The 24,092-nt window shown below is 36.9% G+C and overlaps 1 protein-coding gene across 1 annotated transcript in view; it reads right to left on the reverse strand.

The window, feature by feature from the left end:
- The window catches only part of LOC121316832 (stromal membrane-associated protein 1-like), a 66,567-nt gene that overhangs the window by 34,783 nt on the left and 7,692 nt on the right, over nucleotides 1–24,092 (reverse strand). The window contains exons 4-5 of the mRNA XM_041252071.1: nucleotides 16,591–16,665; nucleotides 14,902–14,988 (exon numbers count right to left, since the gene is read on the reverse strand). Coding sequence (XP_041108005.1) covers nucleotides 14,902–14,988; nucleotides 16,591–16,665 — 162 coding nt within the window. The remainder of the gene's footprint in view (nucleotides 1–14,901; nucleotides 14,989–16,590; nucleotides 16,666–24,092) is intronic.

Consider the following 24,092-nt stretch of genomic DNA (forward strand, 5'->3'; position numbering starts at 1 on the left):
TAATTTTTTTTTTTTATATATATATATATATATATATATATATATATATATATATATATATATATATATATATATATATATATATATATATATATAAAATTAACGCATCGATCACTGATTATGTCCTTAAATTTCCAGAGCTTCGATTACATATTGTTGAATCGATGCATCAAATTAGAACCCAGTTTGAAGTCTCCTGTTACCGGTTAGCATCAAAACCTTGAGTGTGTGAGAGTGCGCTTCTTTTAGTGCCAGTACGGTAGACTGGCGTGTTGCTAGGCTACACACTTTAGGCCTCTACATTCACCTTGGAAAAGCCAAATCAAAAGTAGGCCTATTGTATTCACGTTTTCTTGATTTAAATTTTTTTTTTTTTATATATTTATTTTTTTTAAATCTATTATATCTACCGAATACCTTCTTTTGTTTCAAAGCATGTTTTGTTGGTTTATATGGCAATACTATATAAAAAGAAGCTGAATTTAGTATGATAGTTAAATTAGTCAGGATTTGTGATATTAATTCAAATGTTTTGCTTTTGGAAATAAAATATTAACAATAATGAACAACCATAGTTCAAATAGAAATTACTTCTGTTAAAATATAGCATTATTATTATTATTATTATTACAAAGTTAAAGGGGCATCTGATGTGGACGCACGCATATTATTTTCAGTTGTTAAAAACAAGTCTTTGTATTTTTTTTTTTTTTTTTTTAAGCCGGAAGTGTTTTAATTTGAATATAAGTTGTACCTTTTTGTTTTTTTGTTTATTGTGCACAGCAGTGTTTTTAGTTATTAAATCTTCAGTTAAAAAAAAAAAAAAGTTTGTTCTTTATTTTGAAAAATGTCAACACATTGATTATCGATAAACGTCTATACGATAATCGAATACGAAATAAGGGTGCCGACTGCACTGCTAACATATATTCATTCATTGCGAAAACTGCGTTAAAATAACGTTACGGTTATTCAAGCAAAACCCTCAATAGTTAGGAAATTGTGAGTTAAGGTTGACACTTAACTCTGCACCATGATGCATATGTATGACATCACATATGACATCAGTAATGACATCACTGATGACATAACTAATCGCATGAGAAATTCTCCCCGAAGACTGGCCATAGGAACATAACCTGGGTGGGTCTGCTAAAATGTATGTTTTAAAAAAAGAAAAACAAAAAAATGGGAGGGGGGGTTTCCATCTTTTTTCTAACACTTTGAAGAAATTCAACGTACGCACATTTAATCTATATTTTCTCTGTCTCCCATATTAGTCATTTTATATATCATTGTATTTAACATTTTTTATTTACAAATGCTACATTAAAATGTCTGTTATATCTAATATATTAATTCTTTGTTTACTCAAGTGCAGTATAATTTTGTATGGCTAAATAATATTATTTCCAGTGTATGTATATCTTCACATAAAAGTAGTTTATTCAATTTAAATGTTTTTTTTTTTTTCTGTTTTAAAGTTCTTTAAGACTATTTGATAAATCTTTGCTAATCTTTAAACAAGATCTATGTTTTTAAAGATAAAAGTTTGCAAATGCTTTGTCATAATTCCATATACTGGGACCTTGTTTCTTTTATGTCCAAAACTAAATTTGTGGAACAGTTGTAATGGCAATAGATTTAGTATGCTAATTATATAAATACATTTGTTGAGTTCATACCATTTGCTGTTTTTTTTTTTAAATGGATTTAATAACTTAGTAATGTCTATTTTAAAATCATGTTTCACAGTTGATACTTTTTTTTTTTTTTTTTTTTTTTACTTACTCTTTCTTTCACCCATAATAATTTGATAATTGGCTAGTCCATTATAACTCCATGGACACTGGAGTTGTCAACCTGAACTCGCTATTAATTTCTTTACTTCTGAGGGTTTTACTTGAGAAACCTTAATGTTACTTTACAGAGTTTTTGTAATGAATTTCCTTAGGGTATTTTTTTTTGTTAAAAAATAAAAAATTCATTTAAAAAAAAAGTTAAGGTTTCAGTTAACATTCCTTATTTAAATGGCAGGTCATGTTGAAACAAAGTCCTGCTGTGTTATAGATTGCACGTGCCAAGATTGGCTACCTCCGAGGAATTCTTTGCCCAAAACGATCAGAGACTCTGACAGTGGACATTAAGAGATTTATTATGTCCTTTAATGTATAATTTTTGTAGTTACTTGGTTGATGTTCTATCTGGTTTTTGTTTCATGTATGTTTGTGTGTATCCTTGCACAGCACTTTGAGATTCTTGAAAAGCGCTATAAATAAAATGTATTATTATTTTGTAAATTGAAAAGTAGAGAAATGTTAGTATTCAGGAATAATTTGTCATAAAAAACATACATGAAATAAAAAACTAATGATACATATCAAAAAACACATTTCTAACATATTTTAAAGAAATAACTTTATTCAACAAGCTTTAAAAAAAAAAAAAAAAAAAAAAAAAAAAAAAAAAATGCAGAGAATTTTATACATTGCATGAGTTTGTTTCAACCAGACTTTTCCTTATTTAAAATTGACCTTTTAGAATATGTCTATATGCAGCTAACCTCTCCAAAAATGTATTGAAATAATGGTATATTCCTATACCCCCGACAATACTGTAGCACATATATTATTGAAAATGAGAAATACTAACACTGTGGTTTTCATGTTTTTTTATTTAGTTATGAAATCTGAGTTTGAAATATTCAATGCAGTGCTCTACTTTTATGCTGAGTGAAAAGCCTGGGACAGGCAGATGACTTTTTCTATTTTCTTGAAGTTCAGTGAACCCAAGAAGTAGAATGAGCACAGACTAGAAAGCAGTGCATTTGGGGGCTCCAGAGTGGCACATCCGGCAAAGGGGCTCCGCGTGGAATGCAGGATGCACCCTATAGCCTGGAGATCACCAGTTTGAGTCCAGCCTATTCCTCTGCCTACCGTGGACGGGAGCGCTTAGGGGGCAGCGCCTACAATTGGCGATTGCAAAATGTGAAAAAAAAAAGAAGCAGTGCATTTACATGAATGCATTTTAAATAATGCTGGCCAAAAAAAGTCTAATTTTGACAAGACAAATATGCCTTCAAAATATGTAAGTTATTTAGTTAGTATTTGTTTTACATTTGAAAGCTGTTTCAGTTAATGGCGGCTTTGAAGGTGATGCTTGGCATTGCATCAAAGGAAGCTGTAATATACAGTATATTCAATTTACAAACACACCCTAAATAAAAGAAAACAGATAAAGGGTAAACACGCAGATTAAATACATCTTATATATTGAAAATGTATTGATTCAAAGTATCCTCTGTTTGCACCCAATTCAGTCAGTGGTTCCTTACAAAAAAACCCCCAAAAAACTAGCTTTTTGTACCAAAAAAAAAACATATATAGCTTTAGATCACTACAGTTCTAGTGAGGTGATGCAGTCATACCAGTGCAATTCTCAGTAATGCTCAAAGAAGTCAAAACAATCAGTCACGCTGCATAACAAAAAGCACACCAATCTAATACAATAATGTAACCAAAAATAAATAAATAAATAAATAAATAAATAAATAATGTTAACTTGGGTGGGGGTCAGGGGACGGGACAGAATACACACCGAGGAGAAATGTGTATGAATTCAACACTGACTTTCACACCATGTGTTAAAAAGGACAAAAACAAGCAAGTTTTATTCTGTACGACTGCTCCTGCAGATGGGGACTTCATTCAAAACCTTCACATTTGTTAGTCTGAGCACAGACATCTAGTCTTCTGAGTCAAAATAAACACACACATTACCCCACCATTGCTACTGCAATACTAAAAGGGGCAGTGCATTTTACATTTGCCCCCTTCCACCCTCTAAAAAAAAAAGAGGCACCACTATTACAGAATGAGTTACGTGATCATCTGCATCTGACATTCTAAAAAGCAATCTTCCTTGAAAATGCTGCACACTTGGAGCATTGTCGACATTACTTTAACTGGCTGGAGGACTATCTTGACAGTTGCAGCCCGTTCTGAAAAATTACCAGAAACACTGAACCTTATCATCCCATTCAACGCTTGAGTAGATCTGTGAGTACACCATTACAAAACTTTACAGAGAACATTTTAACACATCATATTTCAAGAAAGTTCTTAGCCTGCAGCCTGCACAAAATTATATATATATATATATATTATATATATATATATATATATATATATATATATATATATATATATATATACACATACACATACACACACACACACACACCAAATGTAATCCATCTGACTTATTTGAAGGAAAAACAGGAAATTGTAGTGTCAAAAATCAGTTTCTATAACATTTTAATGGTCTCTCAAACATATGTTTGAATTATGCAAGTGCTACAAATACAAATGAAGGAATTCTTTAGAAAATACCAGCGATATAGAGAGAGTCAGAGAAGGCATTATTATGCTTAAATATCTCATCAGTATTAATTATGCATCCCCACTCAGAGGTTTCATAAATTAAATATAACCTCCTACTAACATTTGTATATTATCATAAAAACAGAGCAAGCAGAAACTGACGGATATTACAAAATTGATCAAAATGGACTATAAATGATAAACAAACCATAATGTAGGACTGTTGATGACAGTCAAGTGTTCAAAGTACAATTCAGGAACAATGCATTTCTCTTACAAAAAGGTGTTAAAGGAAACAAACAATATTAAAAGACCCATCAGCAAGGAAAAGATGCCATACTGTATATAATAACACTAAAGCTACCTCTGTTACTTTGCTAAGATTCACAAATATTTGCAGCTTCAGTGTTCTTCATACTGTTCTGAACATTGGCACATGTGAAGTATACACTGTCTTGGGAAATCTTAAGACTTACGGGTAAATGTGCAAAATAAACTTAAGGTTAGGTTATTATCATAACCCTGGTTCCCTGAAATATTGAAATATAAATGTAACCATAAATGCGTGAGTATTTACCTCTTAGAAGACCCAAAACCTTAATGAGATATATCAAAGCTGCTCGATGAGCCTGAGACATGGTCATGGCCCGCCCCCAAGGACATAAAAACACTGCAGTCAAAGACCTCAGAATGTTTCCTTCAAGTCTGCTGTAACCATGGACACAGCGACCTTGAAGGTTAATGATTACACTTCTATTTCAGGGAACCAGTGTTATGATAATAGCCTAACATTCCCTTTCAAGTATGAAACGTAACCATTACCACATTGGTGAGTGTACCAAAGCCGTCACAAGGAAACTATATTGCAGAACGACTGGAATGCTACAAGGCTAAGCCAAGAGGCTGCCTTGTGTGTTACCATACGGAACCCCAGTAGCAAGTAGCTGGGGATAAAAAAAAAATAAGGGAGAAACTCATCTCTATGCCTGTGTTGTAAGAGTTGACTGAGAAACCGTCCTAAACACTAGTTCCAAAAACATGGTTTTAAGGATCTATGACATGAAGTCTGTAGAACCTAGTAAAGGTATGGGGGTGTAGCCCACACCTCTGCATTCCAAATGTCCTCGGCAGATGCACCCAGGAGTCAAGCCCACTAAGTTGTCATGCTCCCGGTGGAATGGGCAGTGAGCTTTTCTGGAGGGGGCAAGTTGGCCAGCTCATAGGCAGTCCTGACTGTATCTGCTATCCATTTGGACAGCCTGGGCAGAGCATATGGAACTGTTGCTCCCTGTCAGACTGGAAAGGAGGTCGATGAAAAGCCTCCAATTGCACAGACTAGCTGACATGGAATGCCAGCAAAAAAGACAGAATTGGTACAGAGCATAGCCTCTATCCTAGCCTCTGTAAAAATTAAACAGGCTTTTGCAATAGAAAATGCCTGCAACTCACTCACCCGCTTTGCCTAAAAATGGAGGCTTCATGAGTGCATTAAACACCACGTTTAGCCTCCAGCGAGGAACAATGTCCTTCATATGCTGCTGAAGCCAAAAATTGAGTGAAAGTGAGCTCCTGGGGATGTAAGCCGAAATGGCTGCTAGACCTTTAATGTAGAGGTGGATTTCCCAGGCTGGACATGTCCGTGGTGATTACTTCCCTTCTGGTGACACTGCCCAGCACTACACCGAGACATAGATGGGCAGTCTGTTTCCACCAAGAGCACCTTTAGACATTGACAAGACAAGACAGGACACTGCCAATAGGCAGCCGTGGTTCAATGCGGGCTGAAAAACCCTGCTGTTGAACCAGGCCTGCAGAGGGCACGAGACCCAATGGAAGGGTCTGGGAAGCTGCTTCCATCAAGCCCAGAAGTCTCTGGAACATCACTACTGTGAGCACTCTGTTGACCTGAAAGTCAGGGCACTATTCTCTGCACTCTGTTGTCTGAAGTGTATAGCATGGCCATGGAGTCCAAGCACATTCCTAGATAGGAGGCTGTCTGAGAAGGCGTGAGCTGGCTCATCACATTATTCACCGTATGGCCCAACCATTGAAGGTGGACAGTGACAAGTTCCATGTGGACCTCTGCCTGTGCTGCAAACTGGGCGCGAATCAGCCAGTCAGCCAGATAATTGAGAACTGTGATGCCTTTGTCTCAAAAGGAGCCAGGACAGCTTCCATGCATTTCGAGAAGGCATGGGGAGCTAGTGAAAACGGACCGCAGGTACTTCCTGTGCATTAGTTCTATGGGGATGTGAAAATAGGCGTCTGAGGTCCACCGTGGTGAACTAGTCATCTGGCCTGTTTGACTGCAACAGCTGTTGGATCGTCAATATTTTGAACTTCCATCGTCTGAAGTCCAGGATCGGTCTGGGGCCACCATCTCGTTTGGGCACTAGAAAGTACCTGGAGTAGAACCCTGCCTCCAACTGGAGGAGGTCCATCATACAAATAGCTTGTTTTTGCAACAGAGCTGCTATCTCCTGAGACACCATCAAAGCGTCCTGTGGGACTACGACTGACATTACGTTCACGCCACGAAAGGGAGGGGGACCGTGCTTGAACTGCAGTGAGTATGCGGTCTGAATGGTAGTAAGCACCCAGATGTCCATGGTGCTCTGGACATCAATACTCCAGATGGCTTCCTGAAAAAAGGGGCCCTGGGCCTGTGGCAGCAAACCCCAAGGGCTGCTGCAAGGCTTGTGGCTTAGCCTGTGGCTTCTGTCTCTGCTACAGGGGGGCAGAACCTATTAAAGCAATGTTTTTCAACTGATGGCCTGCGGGCCCAATCCAGCCCACAAGAACCTTCCTTTTGGCCTGTTGAGCATCAGCTGTCCATTGCAAAAGCTGAAATTGCTGATACGCAAGATTTAAAGGTCACCGCTATCTACAGGGCATCTCTGTCCCCTAAGCGTTTTTTTTTTTTTTTTGACAAAACACCATAATATAGGAACATGTGAGCTGATTGGCTGAGCTTTCCTTCTGATCAGATTTAATTTTGGCATGCATCATAAATCTCTGCCCATTTCGCTAAGTGTCACTGGTTGACCGAGAGAAGACTTTAGTAATGTGATATAAAAAACAGCGGTATGGTGTAGTAGAAAATGGCACATGGCAGAGTATTAGCTACTTGTATAATAAAAAAGTACAAGTTACTTGTACTTTTCCAAGACCTGTTGTTTTTTTCTACCATATAGGCTTTAGCAAAACAATTACTACATAAAGAATTGTCTAGTAAAAAGGAGAAGTAACCGCAAACTGCCAGACGCTGCAGTTTTAAGGAACTGTATCTGTCAAAATAGAACAAGAAGAACATCTGCTGTGCTTGTCCTCAGTAGTCAGACTGACCTTGCATGTCTCACAGGGATAAAACCCAGGCATGATGCAAGAAGCAAGCAATGCAGTGTACAGTATACAGATGTACAGGTGCTGCCTCAATCTGCTTATAGAATGCTACCGCAGTTACCATGAGTAGCAATGTACAGGGATGCCCACCTCAACAAGCCACTGGCAAAACCACTCAGTCAGTGCTCACACATGACTGAGTGAAGCCAGCTTGTCAAAATTAACTTAAAGCCTTCGTTATGGTAATGCTAAAACTGACACCAAAACGGCATCAAGATACTGTGGGAGAGATTGCAAGCAACCACAACCGAAGTATTTTGGTTCTGCACAGTGCTGCTGAACAAGCAGATGCTGTCGCTACACATTTGCTCGCAGCACCATGCTGCGGACAGGCCTGCGCTTAATCTGTGAAAACAGAAAAACACACAATGAGAATGTTTCAACAAAAAATTGTACAGCAATTGTAACAATTACATGAAATACACAATGTCTTGTAATTTTAGCCTAAGCCAAATTGAGAAATAAACAACTCCAGTCTGAGCTACTGCAGCCTGGGGGGAGAGCACAAAGTCAGCAGATTTACATTGCCTGATTTGGGAAGGAGCGACTCAAGCCGCTCCCTTCACACAGGGCACAAATACAGGGATTAAGGGGCTAACAAGTAGCGCATCCAGTAAAGGTGCTCTGCATGACTGCAGGATGCGCCCTATAGTCTGGACATCACCGGTTCGAGTCTGGGCTATTCCACAGCCGACCGGGGACCTGCGTTCCCAGGACGCAGCGCATCGGCAGGGGGGTCTACGTCGGCCAAGGTGTCCTCGGCTCACCGCTCACCAGCGACCCCTGTAGTCTGGCCGGGAGCCTGCGGGCTTGCCTGTTAGCTGCCCAGGAGCTGCGTTGTCCTCCTACGCTGTAGCTCCTGGGTGGCTGCACGGCGAGGACAGCATGTGTTCATCTTCGCCACTCCCGAGGCAGCACAGGGGTGGTAGCGGTGAGCTGAGCCTAAATAATAATTGGCATTTCAAATTGGGAGAAAATAACAAAAATAAAATAATTGGCAAATACTAAATTAAAAAAAAAAAAAAAACGCGTAATTAGTAAAACTAACAGCAATTATTTTTAATATCACATATAAAATTGTGTAAAACACAATAAATGCAAAATATATAGCAGAAAAAGTAACACGTACTTATCTGAAACAGCTCTCCTGTCAGGTCTGTTCTTGAACGGAAAAATGACGGTCTGTGACCACAGTGTTTTCATGTCCTCGGAGGCAGGCCATGACTGCGTCACAGGTTCGTGGAGCAGCTTTGATATATCTTATTCAGGTTTCAGGTCTTTCGGAGGTAAATACCTATGCAGTAATGGTTACATTTCATTCTAGAAAGGGAACGCATTATTGCTGACATTTACTAGTAAATCTCAATAACAAAGTGGCTTTGGTGAATGACCGAATGTCTAGCTTTCGCAGATTGTACTGCTTCAGGAGTTCTGTGTAACATCAAGTGCTACAAGATTCTACATGCTGTAATAAGTGAGTAAATATATCTGTTCAGTGCCTATATTTGTCGTGTTTTGTATCATGACGAAAGTGTGATTTTCTGTTGAAAAACGAAAGTTCTAAAATGATTTAATTTGCAATTGACAGAATGTAATTTTTCATCAAAACACTATGTATTTTGAATACAATATCCTTCATAACCATTGTGAATTGCTTTATACACAAATTTACCAGAATTTTTGTTGTTCTACATAAGTGGATCACAATATTTCAGTACCATGTTGAATTGCTCAACTGTGCATTACTGTAAGCTTATTAATGATTATTTTGTTCATGGAAAATGTGTATGCAGAAATAAATATATTCTTCGACATTAATGATTATTCAGTTAATTGACCATTTAAATGCAGGAATAAACACATTTTTCGGTGATTTACCTGCATTTACCAATGCGCTACAGTAAATGATAAGCTTAACTGGTAAATATCAGAAAAGCTATTATTTCTTCATAATTTCTGACATTTACCACCTTGATTGCTAAATGTTGACATTGCTATACCAGCAAATTCATTGCAGTAACAGCAGATTTTAAAATAGCCTTTCTTTCCCTTCTAATGCTCATGCTTCAGTATCACCCTAGAAAATATATATTTATTAAAAAAAAAGGTGGACAGCACCCAAATTGTTTCAATCACAAGGTTTGAAAAAGCAACACTTTCTAAAAATGTTTGAAGAGCTGCTTGGAGACTGTGGGGATTAAGAGGAATAAAAAGGCAACAAAACTGGCCCTTATTAGCACAGCAACTTATTCTATACCAAAGACATAGTACACACACCCGCAAAAAAGTTTCTCCAGGAGCAGTTCGTGCTTAAGGGTTGTCCTAATACAACAGTTCAAGAGTTTTCATTACGTTTTTCTAACAAAACCACTGTGGACTGCAAGCAGCAAATGAGGATTACAATTTAAAATATTTGCTAATGGCAGCATACACGGGACAGACTGACTTACGCGACTGGTTTCACGCACCCTCATTGCCCCAATCTTTACCCGGCAATAATTGGGGTCTGTGACACTAGCTGTTAAAGCCACTCATAAATCAGAGTGAAATATTTTCCTGTTTTAAATCTGGATTAATATTCTGATGTGAATGTTTAAATAAAAAGTACATGAACTCATCTATTAGGTTATTTTTGCACAGCACAGATTATTCATGGACTAATTCAATTATATGAACATCCAGTGGTCTACCTTTATTTTTCTATCTCTCTGACAAAAAAGATCTGCCGAGAGACTGAATTTGTCCACGAGTCAAGGAAGAGGCGTTAGCACAGGGAATTATGGGGTTTGCTCTTCTGACAATGATTAGGACAGAGACAGCAGGCAATCCCCACAGCTGCAGCACGAATATATTACACCTAACCTCAATTAAACAGGTCACTCAAAGTAATGTGCATTTTGCAACTGAAATACTAAAAGGAGGTTTCATCAGCATTTATGAGATTTTGACCTAATGCCATTAGCCTTTACTCTACTCTGTCATGCATTTGAATCCTTTCTAAATTATATTTAACATTAAGATTAACAAAAGCATTATAAAAGGATGTATTTCACTTTTTTTTAAATATCTATACTATATATAAATGTTTATCATGCAACAGTTCTTTATAAAACAATATTAGCTTTATTTTGAACAGTCTTCATGTGTAAAAACCCAGTAAGTTTCTCATTAATCAATTTGCCCTGTGGTAGAGTAGGGGGGATCCAATAATTTCTCTGATATTACAATTCTGATGTCTTCAAAATCAGCCAACTGTGGCAGTTATGTGCCTGTACAGTACTGTACGCTGTAAAGCCAGATTTTCCACAAAGCTTAACAAAACTTTTTTTTTTTTTCTGCGATTACATTGTTCCCCACCATGTCACTTATTTTAAAAACGTCCAAGGATTCTGCATGCTTAATATCAAGATGACATTGCACCCTATGGCAGGTCCTGCCAGTGCACAGGTGTGGGTAGGCGTGTGTGGCTGGAGCTCTAAATTGAATAATGGGTGATTAATTGTTTTGTTTAAAATATTCTGGCCATTGTGCCTGTTTATTTTGTCCACGTGTGGAAAGGATAGCATCACAGCCCAGGCTGGTGAATGTCAGGAAGGAGATCCAGACAGAAGCTGCACATTTATGCACTATTCCACACATTTAACAACAATAAAACAAACAAAACACCAGAAGAAAATAAAACAGGCACGGTGGCCAATACAAACATTTAAACAAGACAATACACAGTTTACATACCCTGTGGTTTCAGGCTGAGCCGACACTTACAAGGAAACACGTCTTCGCAAAAACTCCCCTAAAACACCAACAATACACAGCACAGCAAAAACCACCTTCATCTCTATCACCAACATTAAGTCTAACAGCCGTGATCACTCTTTTTATACCCTGTGGCTGGAGTCTAATTAAATCACCCATTCAATTTACGGCTCCAGCTATATTCCCCCTCTCTGCAAACCCAATTTCACCACCCACACCCACCCCCATCAACCCACACACACGGCACACCTCCATAGAGACAGACTCCCACATTGTTTAGGCATCTCTTTGGCTGTGCAGTGACATCTTCGGTTTGTGCAATATAAAAATGACAGTCACAACCATGGCTTTCTGCTAGTACTAATAATTTTTTTCTGCCTTTGGTCTATTCTTCAGCTGTTAAACAATGCCAAGAAAGCAGACAAATGCTACACATAAGAGACTTCTCATAGGGCAGATATAGTGAGCATCTTTAACCTGCTGTCAGACCTGTTATTTCCAATGAGACCAGATTGTTAAGCGGTTGCAAATGATATTGCTCTGTGCCTAGAACAGCAGCCCTGTTTGAGATCAACTCTGACGATTTTATTCAGGTGTTTAGTATTCCAGTCACAACTATGTCAGAACTCATTCTTTCTTCCTGTAACAGAAAGTACAGAACTGAATCTGTCACTTTAATCAATCTGGTATCCAAGTTTAGGTCAACAAACAGGGCAGATTTTTAGACTTTTACTTATTCCCAGCATGCTTTTCTAAAGTTTGAGTCTCTGACAAGGTCAAAGTGGGACTGCCCCAGCATAATTCACCTGTCTCACTGCCAAATCTCTGGAATGAAACTGGCAGGCAATGCTATGAATACAATTTGCAGGGGGATTCCATTAGTAAACAAATTATACTAAATATATATTACAGCTCAATGCTGATTAATTACATTGCTAGATTAATATGCAATGATATGCATATGAAACATTAAAATTCAATGATGAAATGAGACAAACCAGAACTGTATTTGAAACAAACTCTAGGCTTCCACAAGTTACTGTGTGCCATGACTACTGTCTTTCAATAGCCTTGTACCCGTGGTCTGCCAACATTGTGCATTAGATAAAGCCTTCAAGTAAATTCAACCTTCAATACTACATGTTAGTAACATTCAAACACAGCTTGAAAAATAGGAGCAATCAGTAACAACATGAACATGTGATTCACCAGGACTTCCTGTACATGCATGCACATCTAAAAATAAGTATTATATACAGAAAAAAATATACAAACCACTTAATGAACTCAAATATGCTTTAATTCCTAAAAATGTGTTTAGTGTTTTGACAGAGGCATGTTTTCCTAATAGCCCCACTGATTAACAGAGATACATGGTTTAATGCCTTCTAACATAAAAATGTAGAATTAATCACAATAATAATAACAACAATAACAGTAGTCTTGGTTCAAGACACAAAGCATATTTGGAAATTATATATATTAATATATAATTCATATATATAATATATATTAAGTTTTTTAAATCTGAATTGGACAGCTGTGTGAAAGGACCAATGATCTGGTATTTGTACCTAAGCAACTAAAGATATGAGGGAAATTTTAAAAAATACACATTTTTTACTGCATGTGGAGAAGATACTACAAACACAGCCCTGCTGTATCTATTTGTGGGTTTTTACTATCATGCAATAGGAGGTGTATAGCCACTTTATTGATACACAAAGTGGATATACTTCTGATTAAAACCTGTACAGATGGGCCATTTCAACATAAAAAAAGAAATATTAATATAAGGATTGATATACTCCAAGCTGAAAAGTCCACTTCAAATTGTTCTGCAGTACAACAAATGATACAGACAATGCTAGACCTGCACCAGCCAGATTTCATGCATCTTTATTCTAAAGCCTCTAAAGTTGCTCTCTGTCATGCATAGAGGACCCTAGAGGTATGCTTCATATCCAACTGAAAAAAGATCCTCTGAATAATCACAAATGCAGATAATATTCTTAGTGTACGGACATGAATGCCAGCAGCTTGTCATACATTTGACACTGGATTAGTATGTCCAAGAAAAATATATAAACATGGTATAAATGATTTAACGCTGACTGATCAATAAAACATTAAACTAAAACAAAGTCAAGACTGAAACTATAAAACAAATCTACTAAAATAGAATTTGTGAAGCGTGAGAATGGATGCATTTCATATCACAAATGAGGCAGGAAACATTTCCCTTAACCAACTGTCACTTGCCCCCCCCCTGTAACTGTCACTTGCCCCCCCCCCCCCCCCCCCCCCCCCCCCCCACCTCCACCCCCCCCCCCCCACCCCCCCCCCCCACAAGGGTGGAGGGTGGAGGGTGTGGGGGGCGCACTAAGATCGCAATACACAGCCTACGGATAATTGTATAGCAAACAGAATTTACCTCAAATATTTTATTAACTTTGAATTGGCTAAAACCAACAAATAAATTATTGCATTTTAGTTGACGAAAAATCCAAATCAAAGGATTATCTTTCAAATTAGGCACAGTCTCTCATGACAACAGAAACAATCAGGTTTAATCTGCTTCATTGAAATGCAGTGAAAGGCAGCACGGATCAACATCTGCTTGTATACAATGACATGATACCCTGCTAAAGAAACCGCTGAGAAACAGAGATTCATTTTACAATTGTCATGGCAATTCTATCTTTAGATTCAAGACACTGCAGAATGAAAGCATAGATGTTTTTCTAAACCCCTACCAAAATCACACATGCTGAATTCAAGGTTTGTATTTTTTCTTGGCCTTTATCAAGTCACAGTTCCAGTGAGGCCCTCCTGTCTGTGATAGGACACTGGATTACAGTATTATCAATACTAGCTTTAAAATATACAGAACAATCACCAGCATTAAACCTTCTTCTGTTTTCCAGACAACTCAAGTAACCATACTGCACAGGGAATTCATGAAAACCTTTTATAGCTTTTCTTTTTAACATTTACAAAACTTGGACATAAATCATTATGGAGGTCCAGCAAGTATTTGAACCCAGGCTCCCAGCCACCCAATGATCAGCATTAATTGGTATTCAATTGGTACAAGATGCTATTTCTCCAACCTTAGGAATACTGTCTTAAATTATCAGGTTAGAGGGCAAAACAATGTCAATTTTAGTTTAAACACAAATAGCAAGCAGATTTAGATTTTTGAAAATTAAGTAATGAAATTTACTCAATCCAGCTTTGAAAATAACATCGTCAGCGCACATCAGTTGTATTCTGTTCATTTATAACAGTTCTAGATACTAATTTGTGCTTTGAAGTTTAAAATATAAGCGATACAAATATAGCTGTATTAAACACTTACGGTTTTTAGTGCATCAAAAGAAGCTGGCTTTTTTACTCTCTCGGATTCCTTTTCTTTCTTCTTTTCCTCCTTTTTCTCCTTTTCTTTCTATTGAGATTGAAACACAGATATGGCATGAAACAGGGGTGTGCAGCATCAGTGGTACAAATACACCTTCAGTTTAAAAATCCCTGCCATTCTGCACCACCAAAAATAATCAAATTATAACATGCAAGACCAATGCCCCAGTAGCATTTCCCTTGTATTTACCTATTTGTTTCATTGCTAAACTCAGTTATCCTTGGGCCACGTTCAATTGAATTATTGGCACCAAATTAATAAACTGTACAATCTGTACAACTAACATATAACAATGGAAAACCCACTCTTGTGATTGTACATTATCCCCAAAATACTTCAAAAAAAACTTTGTTCCTAGTATAATTTAATAAATAAAAATAAAAAATACCACTGGTCAAAATTTAGAAAAATCATTAGTAATGTATGCAAGTTTACTGCAATTCTGTGAATTTATAGTGCTAATGCTTTACAGTAAATATAACCAACAGCATCACAAAAATAGCTCAGATTGCATGTGCACAGAATTCCACCTCAATTTAATCAGGTGGAAATGGGTTAACTGTGATATACCAGAATTTAAGAACAGCACCATCCACATTACACACAAGTTTGGTCCAATCCAGGTTTCTCTGTGGCTATGAGCTAAAATTACTCACTCCCAAGAGAACAATCCATGGGATTCAAGCTCAGGATGCGACCGATTAAGCACATGGGCAAAATGAATACCTCCCACCTCAAAAACACCAAGCGGGTACAAAATATCAATCATTTTAGAAAAAGTGATGCTGCTAATTGAGTAATTATAAAACAAAGCCACACAGGTACTAAAACGATTAGCACTACATTTCAGAAGACAAATGACCCATCACTATAATCAGCTTGACTGTCAGTTTTATAAAATGTGCATGTCAAAATTGGCTTTACATGATGTAGATTATTTAGGAGGGCCGGTGGGGAATTAGATATCAAGTAATAACACTGACATCTGAAATATTGTGTGTACTGTCTACCAGTACCTTTACACAAGCATGATATTCACCACCCAACAGAATAAAATGCAAGAGACTGAATTTTACTAAATTCAATAAAAAGGTGGGGTTCTTTATGGCAAGTGCCCAAACATTAAACTCCCCTGCAGGGCATAATTGTGTGAACAATTTGCAGACGATTCATTTTCAGGCAGCAGGCAACACTAACCATGCAAGATGATTTTCAATTGATGTGACTAAAGTGGTCTTACATCACCGATAATTACACTGACCCTATTAACAGCAATCGTCTCGTTATTTAGTTCAAAAAGATGGTGGGGATTTTTTGTAAGAACACATAGCAAGCGCTCAGCTTTTTGTTTATTTTTTATCTTTGATTTATAATTCATAAACATGGAACACAGCACAAATCCCACACTGGTGTGCTGCTATAAGAAACACATTCAGGTTTTCTTGTACGAAGGAGTTGACACTATGACCCTCCATCTAAGCAGCAAGCATGATCCCTGCTGAGCAGATACAAACACATCTTGTTGTCAATTACTACAGGTTCTATACCCTGCCTTTGAAAAACTACTTCTGTATAACAGAGACAAGTTTTTGCAAGCATTTGCTAGTAGAGTACATTCAAAGAGGATACCTCCAACTTGTTTTTCTCAGCTGCCGCTTGTAAGGAAGGAGAGGATGTTGAGGGCAGAACAGAATCAGAAGATGTCTGTGCAGAGGAGAAAGAAAGAAAGAAAGAAAGCTGAAGCAGAAATTAACAGGCAAAAAGCAACAAAGCCAAATCCACGTTTTACCATTCTGCCTCTGGAAAATACAATATCAGCTTTCCAAAGAAACAACAATTTTATGGAAAAACAAATTATCCCCATGATGCATTAGCAGGAGAAAGGCATTATTCTTATCTGAGCTTTATCAAAGGCAATATAGTGAAGAACGAGCCATTGTTTTCTTTCATAAACACTACTGATGCAAAAATGGCAAACAAAGCACATTTACTCTTTTTTTTATGATGTGAACGAAAATCATTCAGCAGTGACAGCTTGCTTGAGTGAGCTAATGCAAGTCAAAGTTATATGGCTATTTTTTCAGAGCCAATCTGAAAACGTATTCTTCAGACTTGTCACTATTTTGCTAAAAGATCCTGATGATTATCTGATGGCGATGCGCAGTTTACCACCAACACAAAACTGCACCGCAACCACCCAGTAAAAAGAATGACTGGGCCACGGCCAGCCATCTTACTGCTTGTCATCAAAATATTTCAAATCAAAGCAGTAATCTACTATTTCATCCACTGATAAAATGAAACTAAAACTTTGCCAGATACCCTCTGCTATAGATTTTCCAGGCAAGAAAGCAATCTTTGTGCTTAATGCTGTCACAGTCTGGAAGAAAAAAAAGCAAACAAATGGATCCATTATGGTTCAGGTTATTCCAGTGTCAAAGACACCAATTTAGCGGATTAATTTTTTTTTTATAATCCATATTTCATTAAAATTAGCATGAGCAGAACCATTTTTTGGATTAATTAGGGACCTACAAAAGTAATATTCTTAATACCACAATATGAAGCATGAGTGAGACAATGAAACTGCTGGTCGATGGGCAGCGACGGCACACATCCAAATTGGGCTTGCTTTTGATGTTTATTAATAATCTGAAAACCTAGGGAACACCTCTTTATACAGTTGTACAAATCTTCAAAACGTTTTTTCTACCACACAAAACCTATGCAATCTTCTTGCTGACTCCATGCCAGATGTTTATTTTCTGTGAAAATCTTTAGAATCATATCACTTTTCTACCACTAAATAAATAACTAAAAACACCATGTACAGTTAGTCAAAGCACATGTTTAATCTATAGCTTAATATTGCCCAAGACTACAATTTGGGAATGCACTGCAGAGATCTTTTGCACACTGGGAGACTGACAATTTCCCACAGACACAGGCAATCAAAATTTGACACTGCACCTGAACTTAACAAGAGACAGCTCTGTATCTACAGATAACGTTATATAGCTGTGCAAATCTTCAAAAGGTTCTAAAATAAATCAAATAAATACCTAATGGTGTTCACGTATTGTTATGCATCGGATATCACATGAACTACTGAATGCATTCTAGCATAGCATAACCCAGCCTTTGTGGTTGCAAGATTACCATTACATGAGAGTAGATGTTAACATCATGCTGATTTGAACTCGGCTCTCGCCAAGATATGCACCAACTAAGACGTAGCTTTACAGTAAACTAATGTGATCCATCTGCATCTCCATCCATTTATTTCTTTCTCTGATGATGTAGATATCCTTTTGCCTGATGTTGATGGCTGAAGTGCAATGCTGGCTCCAGGGATCAGCTTATTTTGCCTCCCCAGCACATGAGCACACACACAACGGCTGCAATAATGGATCTGGGGATCAACCACAGTGGGATCTCCCCAGTGCATCAGCATGACAACTGTCTGGATTGAGCTAAGTAGGCTACATCTCTGGGGTCTTCAAATGGTGTTTTATCGACTAGCCCACGACACCTCAAGACGGCTCGACAGCGATTCTGGCGTCCCAGCATCACGCCCCTCCATCCCTGACTCAATTCAGCCCAGCTTACTTATCCGTACATCAGTGTTGCTTTCTTTCTATTGTGCTTGAGATTCCTAACAAGAATCTTTCCGTCTCAACCACAGCCAGTTGGTGCTCCTTTCCGCAGCTTCAAATAAGTTCTACACTGTGTGACACAACTCTTGACCACTGAACCCGACATCTCTGAGAAACTGGGTTGTAGATTTGTGCCATGCTTGCATGAAGTTTATTTTAGTATCTCTAAATTAAGCTCTGTTGGAATGTTTAATGGTTATGGATTGATTTGGAATGTTTAACTTCAAGTTTGCTGGACTAAAAAACAAAACTTATATTATACATCAATATTATATAGACAAACACCTTTAAAAGCATTTTGTTCTCTCCTTGGCTGTTTATCATTGTACTTGAATAAGTTATTTTTGCTTTTCTATTTTAACTAGTTCAATTTCATACACTAACAAAATCAAAAGCTGCAGTGCATTGTGACATATAGCATGCTATGCCAACAGTACAATCTGATTGGCTAGAAAGGTCGTGATGGTGTATAATATTCAATATTTCCTACAAGCACCAACAAGTATTGGAGACAGCCAGCAATGGGCATTTAAAAGATTTTTTTATGGTAATTATGGTTTGTATAAACATTCAATTTTCAATATGATTTTTTTTTTTAAACAAATAAGTGTAGTACAGTAGAATTAATGAAAAAAGAGGTGAAGATTTCTTGCCAATTTGTAGAATCATTCATTAATATTTGTAGTCTTCTGGGAAAGAAAGCCATTATTTTAATAAATGTAGTGATACTTTGCAACTGAAAGCCTTTATATGTTATATTTTTATTTGCTCAAATATATCATATAAAGACTTTGATGAAGACTTCAAGAAAAATTGTGTATAATTTATTAAAGTTCTTCAAAAACAGTTTGAAGCAAGTAGTATACAAAAAAAAAAAAAACTGAAGTAAAACCACTCTAAATCATAAAGCCATTTCGTTTCTATTCCTCTGAATAATCCATCTAATACTATGTGTTATTAAAAGAAGATTTACATCCGTAACCTTTCAGAACCCTTCATTTCATGCTTGATATCAGATCCCAAATTGAATCTTCTTGGCAACCATGTCGTTTAAAAAGAAAAAAAAAAGTTTGAAAATACATACTGCTACAAATATTTGCCTCTTGGATTACCCCATAAACATAGGCAGTAGAAATGAAATCTTATAACCTTGAAAAATTGGTTACCTACCTAAATTGTGTTAAATGTTTTGACGATTGTTAACAAGAGACTATGTTACAATTGGATTTTAATGACCCATTAATGTTGCCTTACTTGACTTAAATTTTCTTAACACACTTGCAATTATTACAGTATTAACACATATTATTTCTAACACCCTTTGTAAACATTTATAGATTTTGCTTTATTGATGGTAAATAATTCAGCCTTAAGCTGAAGTATTACAGAAAACAATATATTGGGAGATGTATCTGTTACATTATGCATTTTAAAATCTGATTATAGCTAGGCGTTTCATGCCAAGATTAAAAAGGTATTGCTGCAAGTCTACAGAATACACAGCACTATACTATTCAGCTACAAAATGATGTATGACGACGTATGTGTGATCTTAAGGTTACTTTGCAGCTCATCTTACTCAATAACCCCTCAATGTACCATTCTCATCCAATCAGACTTGATGGACTTGCACTCATACACAGATATGAGCCGATGGCTGTCATTTGCTTTATCACTTCTCTGACCTTTGGTTTATTACACTGTTCACCAATTATTGCAAGCTGTTTTTCCAATTTTCTTTTCATTATCTCATCTCAAGAGCTCCCCCCTCCATCTTCTAAGCTGCCAGATGCAGTTTAGCCTCTTACGAACAATGACTCTAACCTCAGGGGAGCACTACTTAAACAATGCTCTTAAAGACCAAGTCTGACACCACAAAACACTCACAGAAAAAAGAGAGATGCCTTAATTAAATATATATATATATATATTATTATATATATATATATATATAATATATATATTTAATATAATTAATTAATCTCAAAGTGTTTTTAAAAAGCAAAGACCACCATCAATAATGGAGTTTACATACGTGTTTTTTTTTTTTTTTTTTTTTTTTTTAAGCTTGAGACATTTGCTTGAGAAAAATGTCTTGTGTAAAATGATTTTTTGGGGTTTCCATTTGCTCAATTTATTTTTCCCGAGTAAACCAGGCTTTTTATCCAACGTGATGCAAATGAATGGGAAAGGTAGGGGCTGATATGGAAATTTTGTGAAAATGTGCAGAGAATTAGTACATGAGTGAATCTAAGCTGCTGCAATAAAGAAAATACTTTGTGCCTGGTTGGTTAATAGTATGTTTTACTGTTCTTGCCCAAATTGTTTTTCAAATGTCATTAGTGAGGTGTCATGTCATTAGTAGTGAATACTGTTTCAACTAATTTATCTTAGGACTCATTAATTAAAAATGAGGTGTAAAATGCAAATGATCAACAGGTACGGTAGATGACTATGGCTGAAAACCAGCAGATGATGTTGCGTGTCCTACCCTGGCTTAAAAACCCTACCCATCCAGACAGCTGCTGAGGAAGCGTGCAACACCATGCTTGGGCAAATATGGGTAGTTGGTACTTGAATGGAAGGTGGCGGATACTGATGAAACGAACTGAAGTACAGAATTAGTTTGTTCCCAAATTTGCCATTGCCTGCTGTATCCTGCACAAACTCGTGTCAACAACAAAATGAGTTGTCTGACTGTGGAGACAGATGAGGAAGGTAGTCAGTGAGGGCGGACATGCGTTGTCTTCGGACATAGCTGGGATAAAAACAAAAGGACAGGAATTAATTCTATTAGACATTTAAGCAGCTCACTTGCTCTTCGTGTTTAACTTTAGTGTAGTTTATACAACAAGGGTACAGGCAGTCCTCGCTCTTACGACACAATTGGTTCCTGAAAGTCGCGTTGTAAGTTGAAGCATCGTAAGTCAAAGCACATTTTCCCATAGGAACAATGTTATAAATTGGGCTTACGTTCCTGACTTCAGCCAGATAATATAGTTTTACAAAAATGACCCGTTATATTGTACTCATGCAACTCTTTACATTCAGCCCGGTGATTACGCGTATATTACTCAGAAACCTACCTGGCGTGTTTAAAAGTACACAGACTAGGGGCTTTCCAGTGATGTATTCAGTGTGTGTATATGTGGTACTCCTAGCAGGAAATACGAAACCCTGAAGTTAAGCCCCTCATCATGCGACAGAGTTCACAGCTTAGGTTTTGTTTTGAGTCAATTGCTCTTATCAGACATTGTTAACAGCAAATAAATAAATAAATAACAGAAACAGTTACATGCATTTAAAAACAAAAACAAAAAAACGCTAGACTAAGACAGGTCGACCACGGCAGGTACTGCGGTTCGGACACCAAGCATGCGCATGAGACGCATGGCTCAGGTCTCGCCGTGTCGTAAATGCCGTATTGACGTCGTAAAGTCGAAGCAGGGTAGTAACGCAAAAGAGTCATGAGTGCCGTGCATCGTAAGTCGAGGATCGCCTGTATTCTCAAACAGCTGCTTTAATACTAGAACAAGGGCATAATGCAGTTCATTGTAAGTGGGTTTATACAGGACTTGGAGTCTTGGAATCCACAGTAACAACAGACCTGCTCCCTTGCAATATTTATAGTGACACAAACCTAACTTACGAATGATCAAATCTAAAAATCAACAGTTTCTCTGGTATCAAACTTAAATCATTAGCGTAGAACCTTAAATCACAACTGGATTTTTAAAGCCCATTTTGTGATGGAACAATGAAAACTATAGGCCTACAATGTATGAAAAAAGGTGTAAGGCCTAACTTATTAAAAACAAAGTAACATCTGAACTGCCAGGTTTCACTAAACAAGATGAAGCCTTTTGGTGGCTTTCCTTTTCAATTGAAATGGAAGCACTGTATTCAACATCTCTTCCAAAACAAATTCAAGCAAATATTGATCCCCTCCCCCCTTTAATAGCTGCTCAGTGTGATAGAGTTGTTTTTAAATAATTCATTTGCATATAAAAGCCATCACTTGGAGTTCAAAGAATACTGCTATCCGTTAATTATAAAAAAAGTAAATGTTGTATGTTATTCTAGGTCTTACCTCGCTTCCAGAACTCGCCCCCTCCTTCTCACACACACAAACTGTACTTCCTATGATTCCAAACAAACTAGGAGACTTAATCAGCTGCAGGAGTAAGATCATTTGAATTGCAAAACCCTCAGCTTTGGCAACTTAACAATAACAATCTGGTGGATATATCAATAAGCACGTAAACAAGCAGCTCAATTCAAGAGGCTTGTACAAAAGGATTTGTATTATGTGGTATTTACATCAAGTTTTTGTCCAGGAGATGTAGCACATTCAGTCCAATTAAATCCTTTACCTACTTATCATGCACCTCATTGGAATAGCCAATATGCTAGAAGGCTGGATTACCAGAGGGAAAACTGCCTGGTGCAGAAAATAAATAGGCTCTGGTTTCCACCTCAAATTGAAAACAGAATGTACAGCATTCAAGTCTGTAATCCATTTGATCCAACACAGAAGTCCTGCTCTGGTGCTAAATAAGGTAAACATAACAGTTATGTCCGAGTATATTTTAGCTATCGTTCAGGATGGAAAGCCTTTTTAAAAGCAGCAAGAAGCAACTATTCTGTATATATATATATAAAAAAAAAAAAAAAAAAAAAAAAAAAAAAACAGGAGTACTGTAACATTTGTTTTTTTTTTAGACAGCAGTTATACTATTTTCCACCCCATGATGCCACATATCATATCAACGAATGTTTAGGGTTATTAACAGTAATCAACCACCATAAAATCAACTTGTTGCAAAGACAATGAAAACATTGTATTCTACTAGGTTCAGTGCCTTCACAACCACATTAACTGGTCAAATTAAAAGCAGGCTGTTGCATTCAGGTTCTTTTTTGTTGCTACCCATTGCACAGCAGAGCAGCTTTTTATTTTTCCCCTTAATGGTCCAAGTCATTTTTTTACAGTTTTGTGAAAATGAAGGACAAATCTGAACATTTTATTTTAATATTTGTTTTAATGGGAAAATGCGCTGTACAATATGGTCTGGTTGTTAAAATGAAAATAATTAAACATTAATATATATTTTTGGCCAAAAATATACATCGTCCACTTTTATTCTAAGCATTTTTTGTTGCCATGTAATATAAAGAAAGGTTTATGACCAAGCATTCACCATTGCTGCGAATAAAATTCTAACAGCTCTATTAAATACAGATCTCAAATGCAACCATAACATATTTAATGATAGTAAACGTGACTCCCTTACTCTTGCCATTATCAGTTTGGTCTAGAGAGTCCACTTCTGCCGTAAAACAAAACAAAAAAATCCCTCCTTAGGTAGTTTGCTTTAAAAACAACCATTTTCAGTCTTTCAATTTTACTTCCAAATAGTTTCCTCAAACTAAAGCTATTTCTGTTAAGAGATCTTGCACCAGAATGGATTAGTT

The sequence above is a fragment of the Polyodon spathula genome, chromosome 6 (genome assembly GCF_017654505.1).
Source record: "Polyodon spathula isolate WHYD16114869_AA chromosome 6, ASM1765450v1, whole genome shotgun sequence".
Taxonomy (NCBI): domain Eukaryota; kingdom Metazoa; phylum Chordata; class Actinopteri; order Acipenseriformes; family Polyodontidae; genus Polyodon; species Polyodon spathula.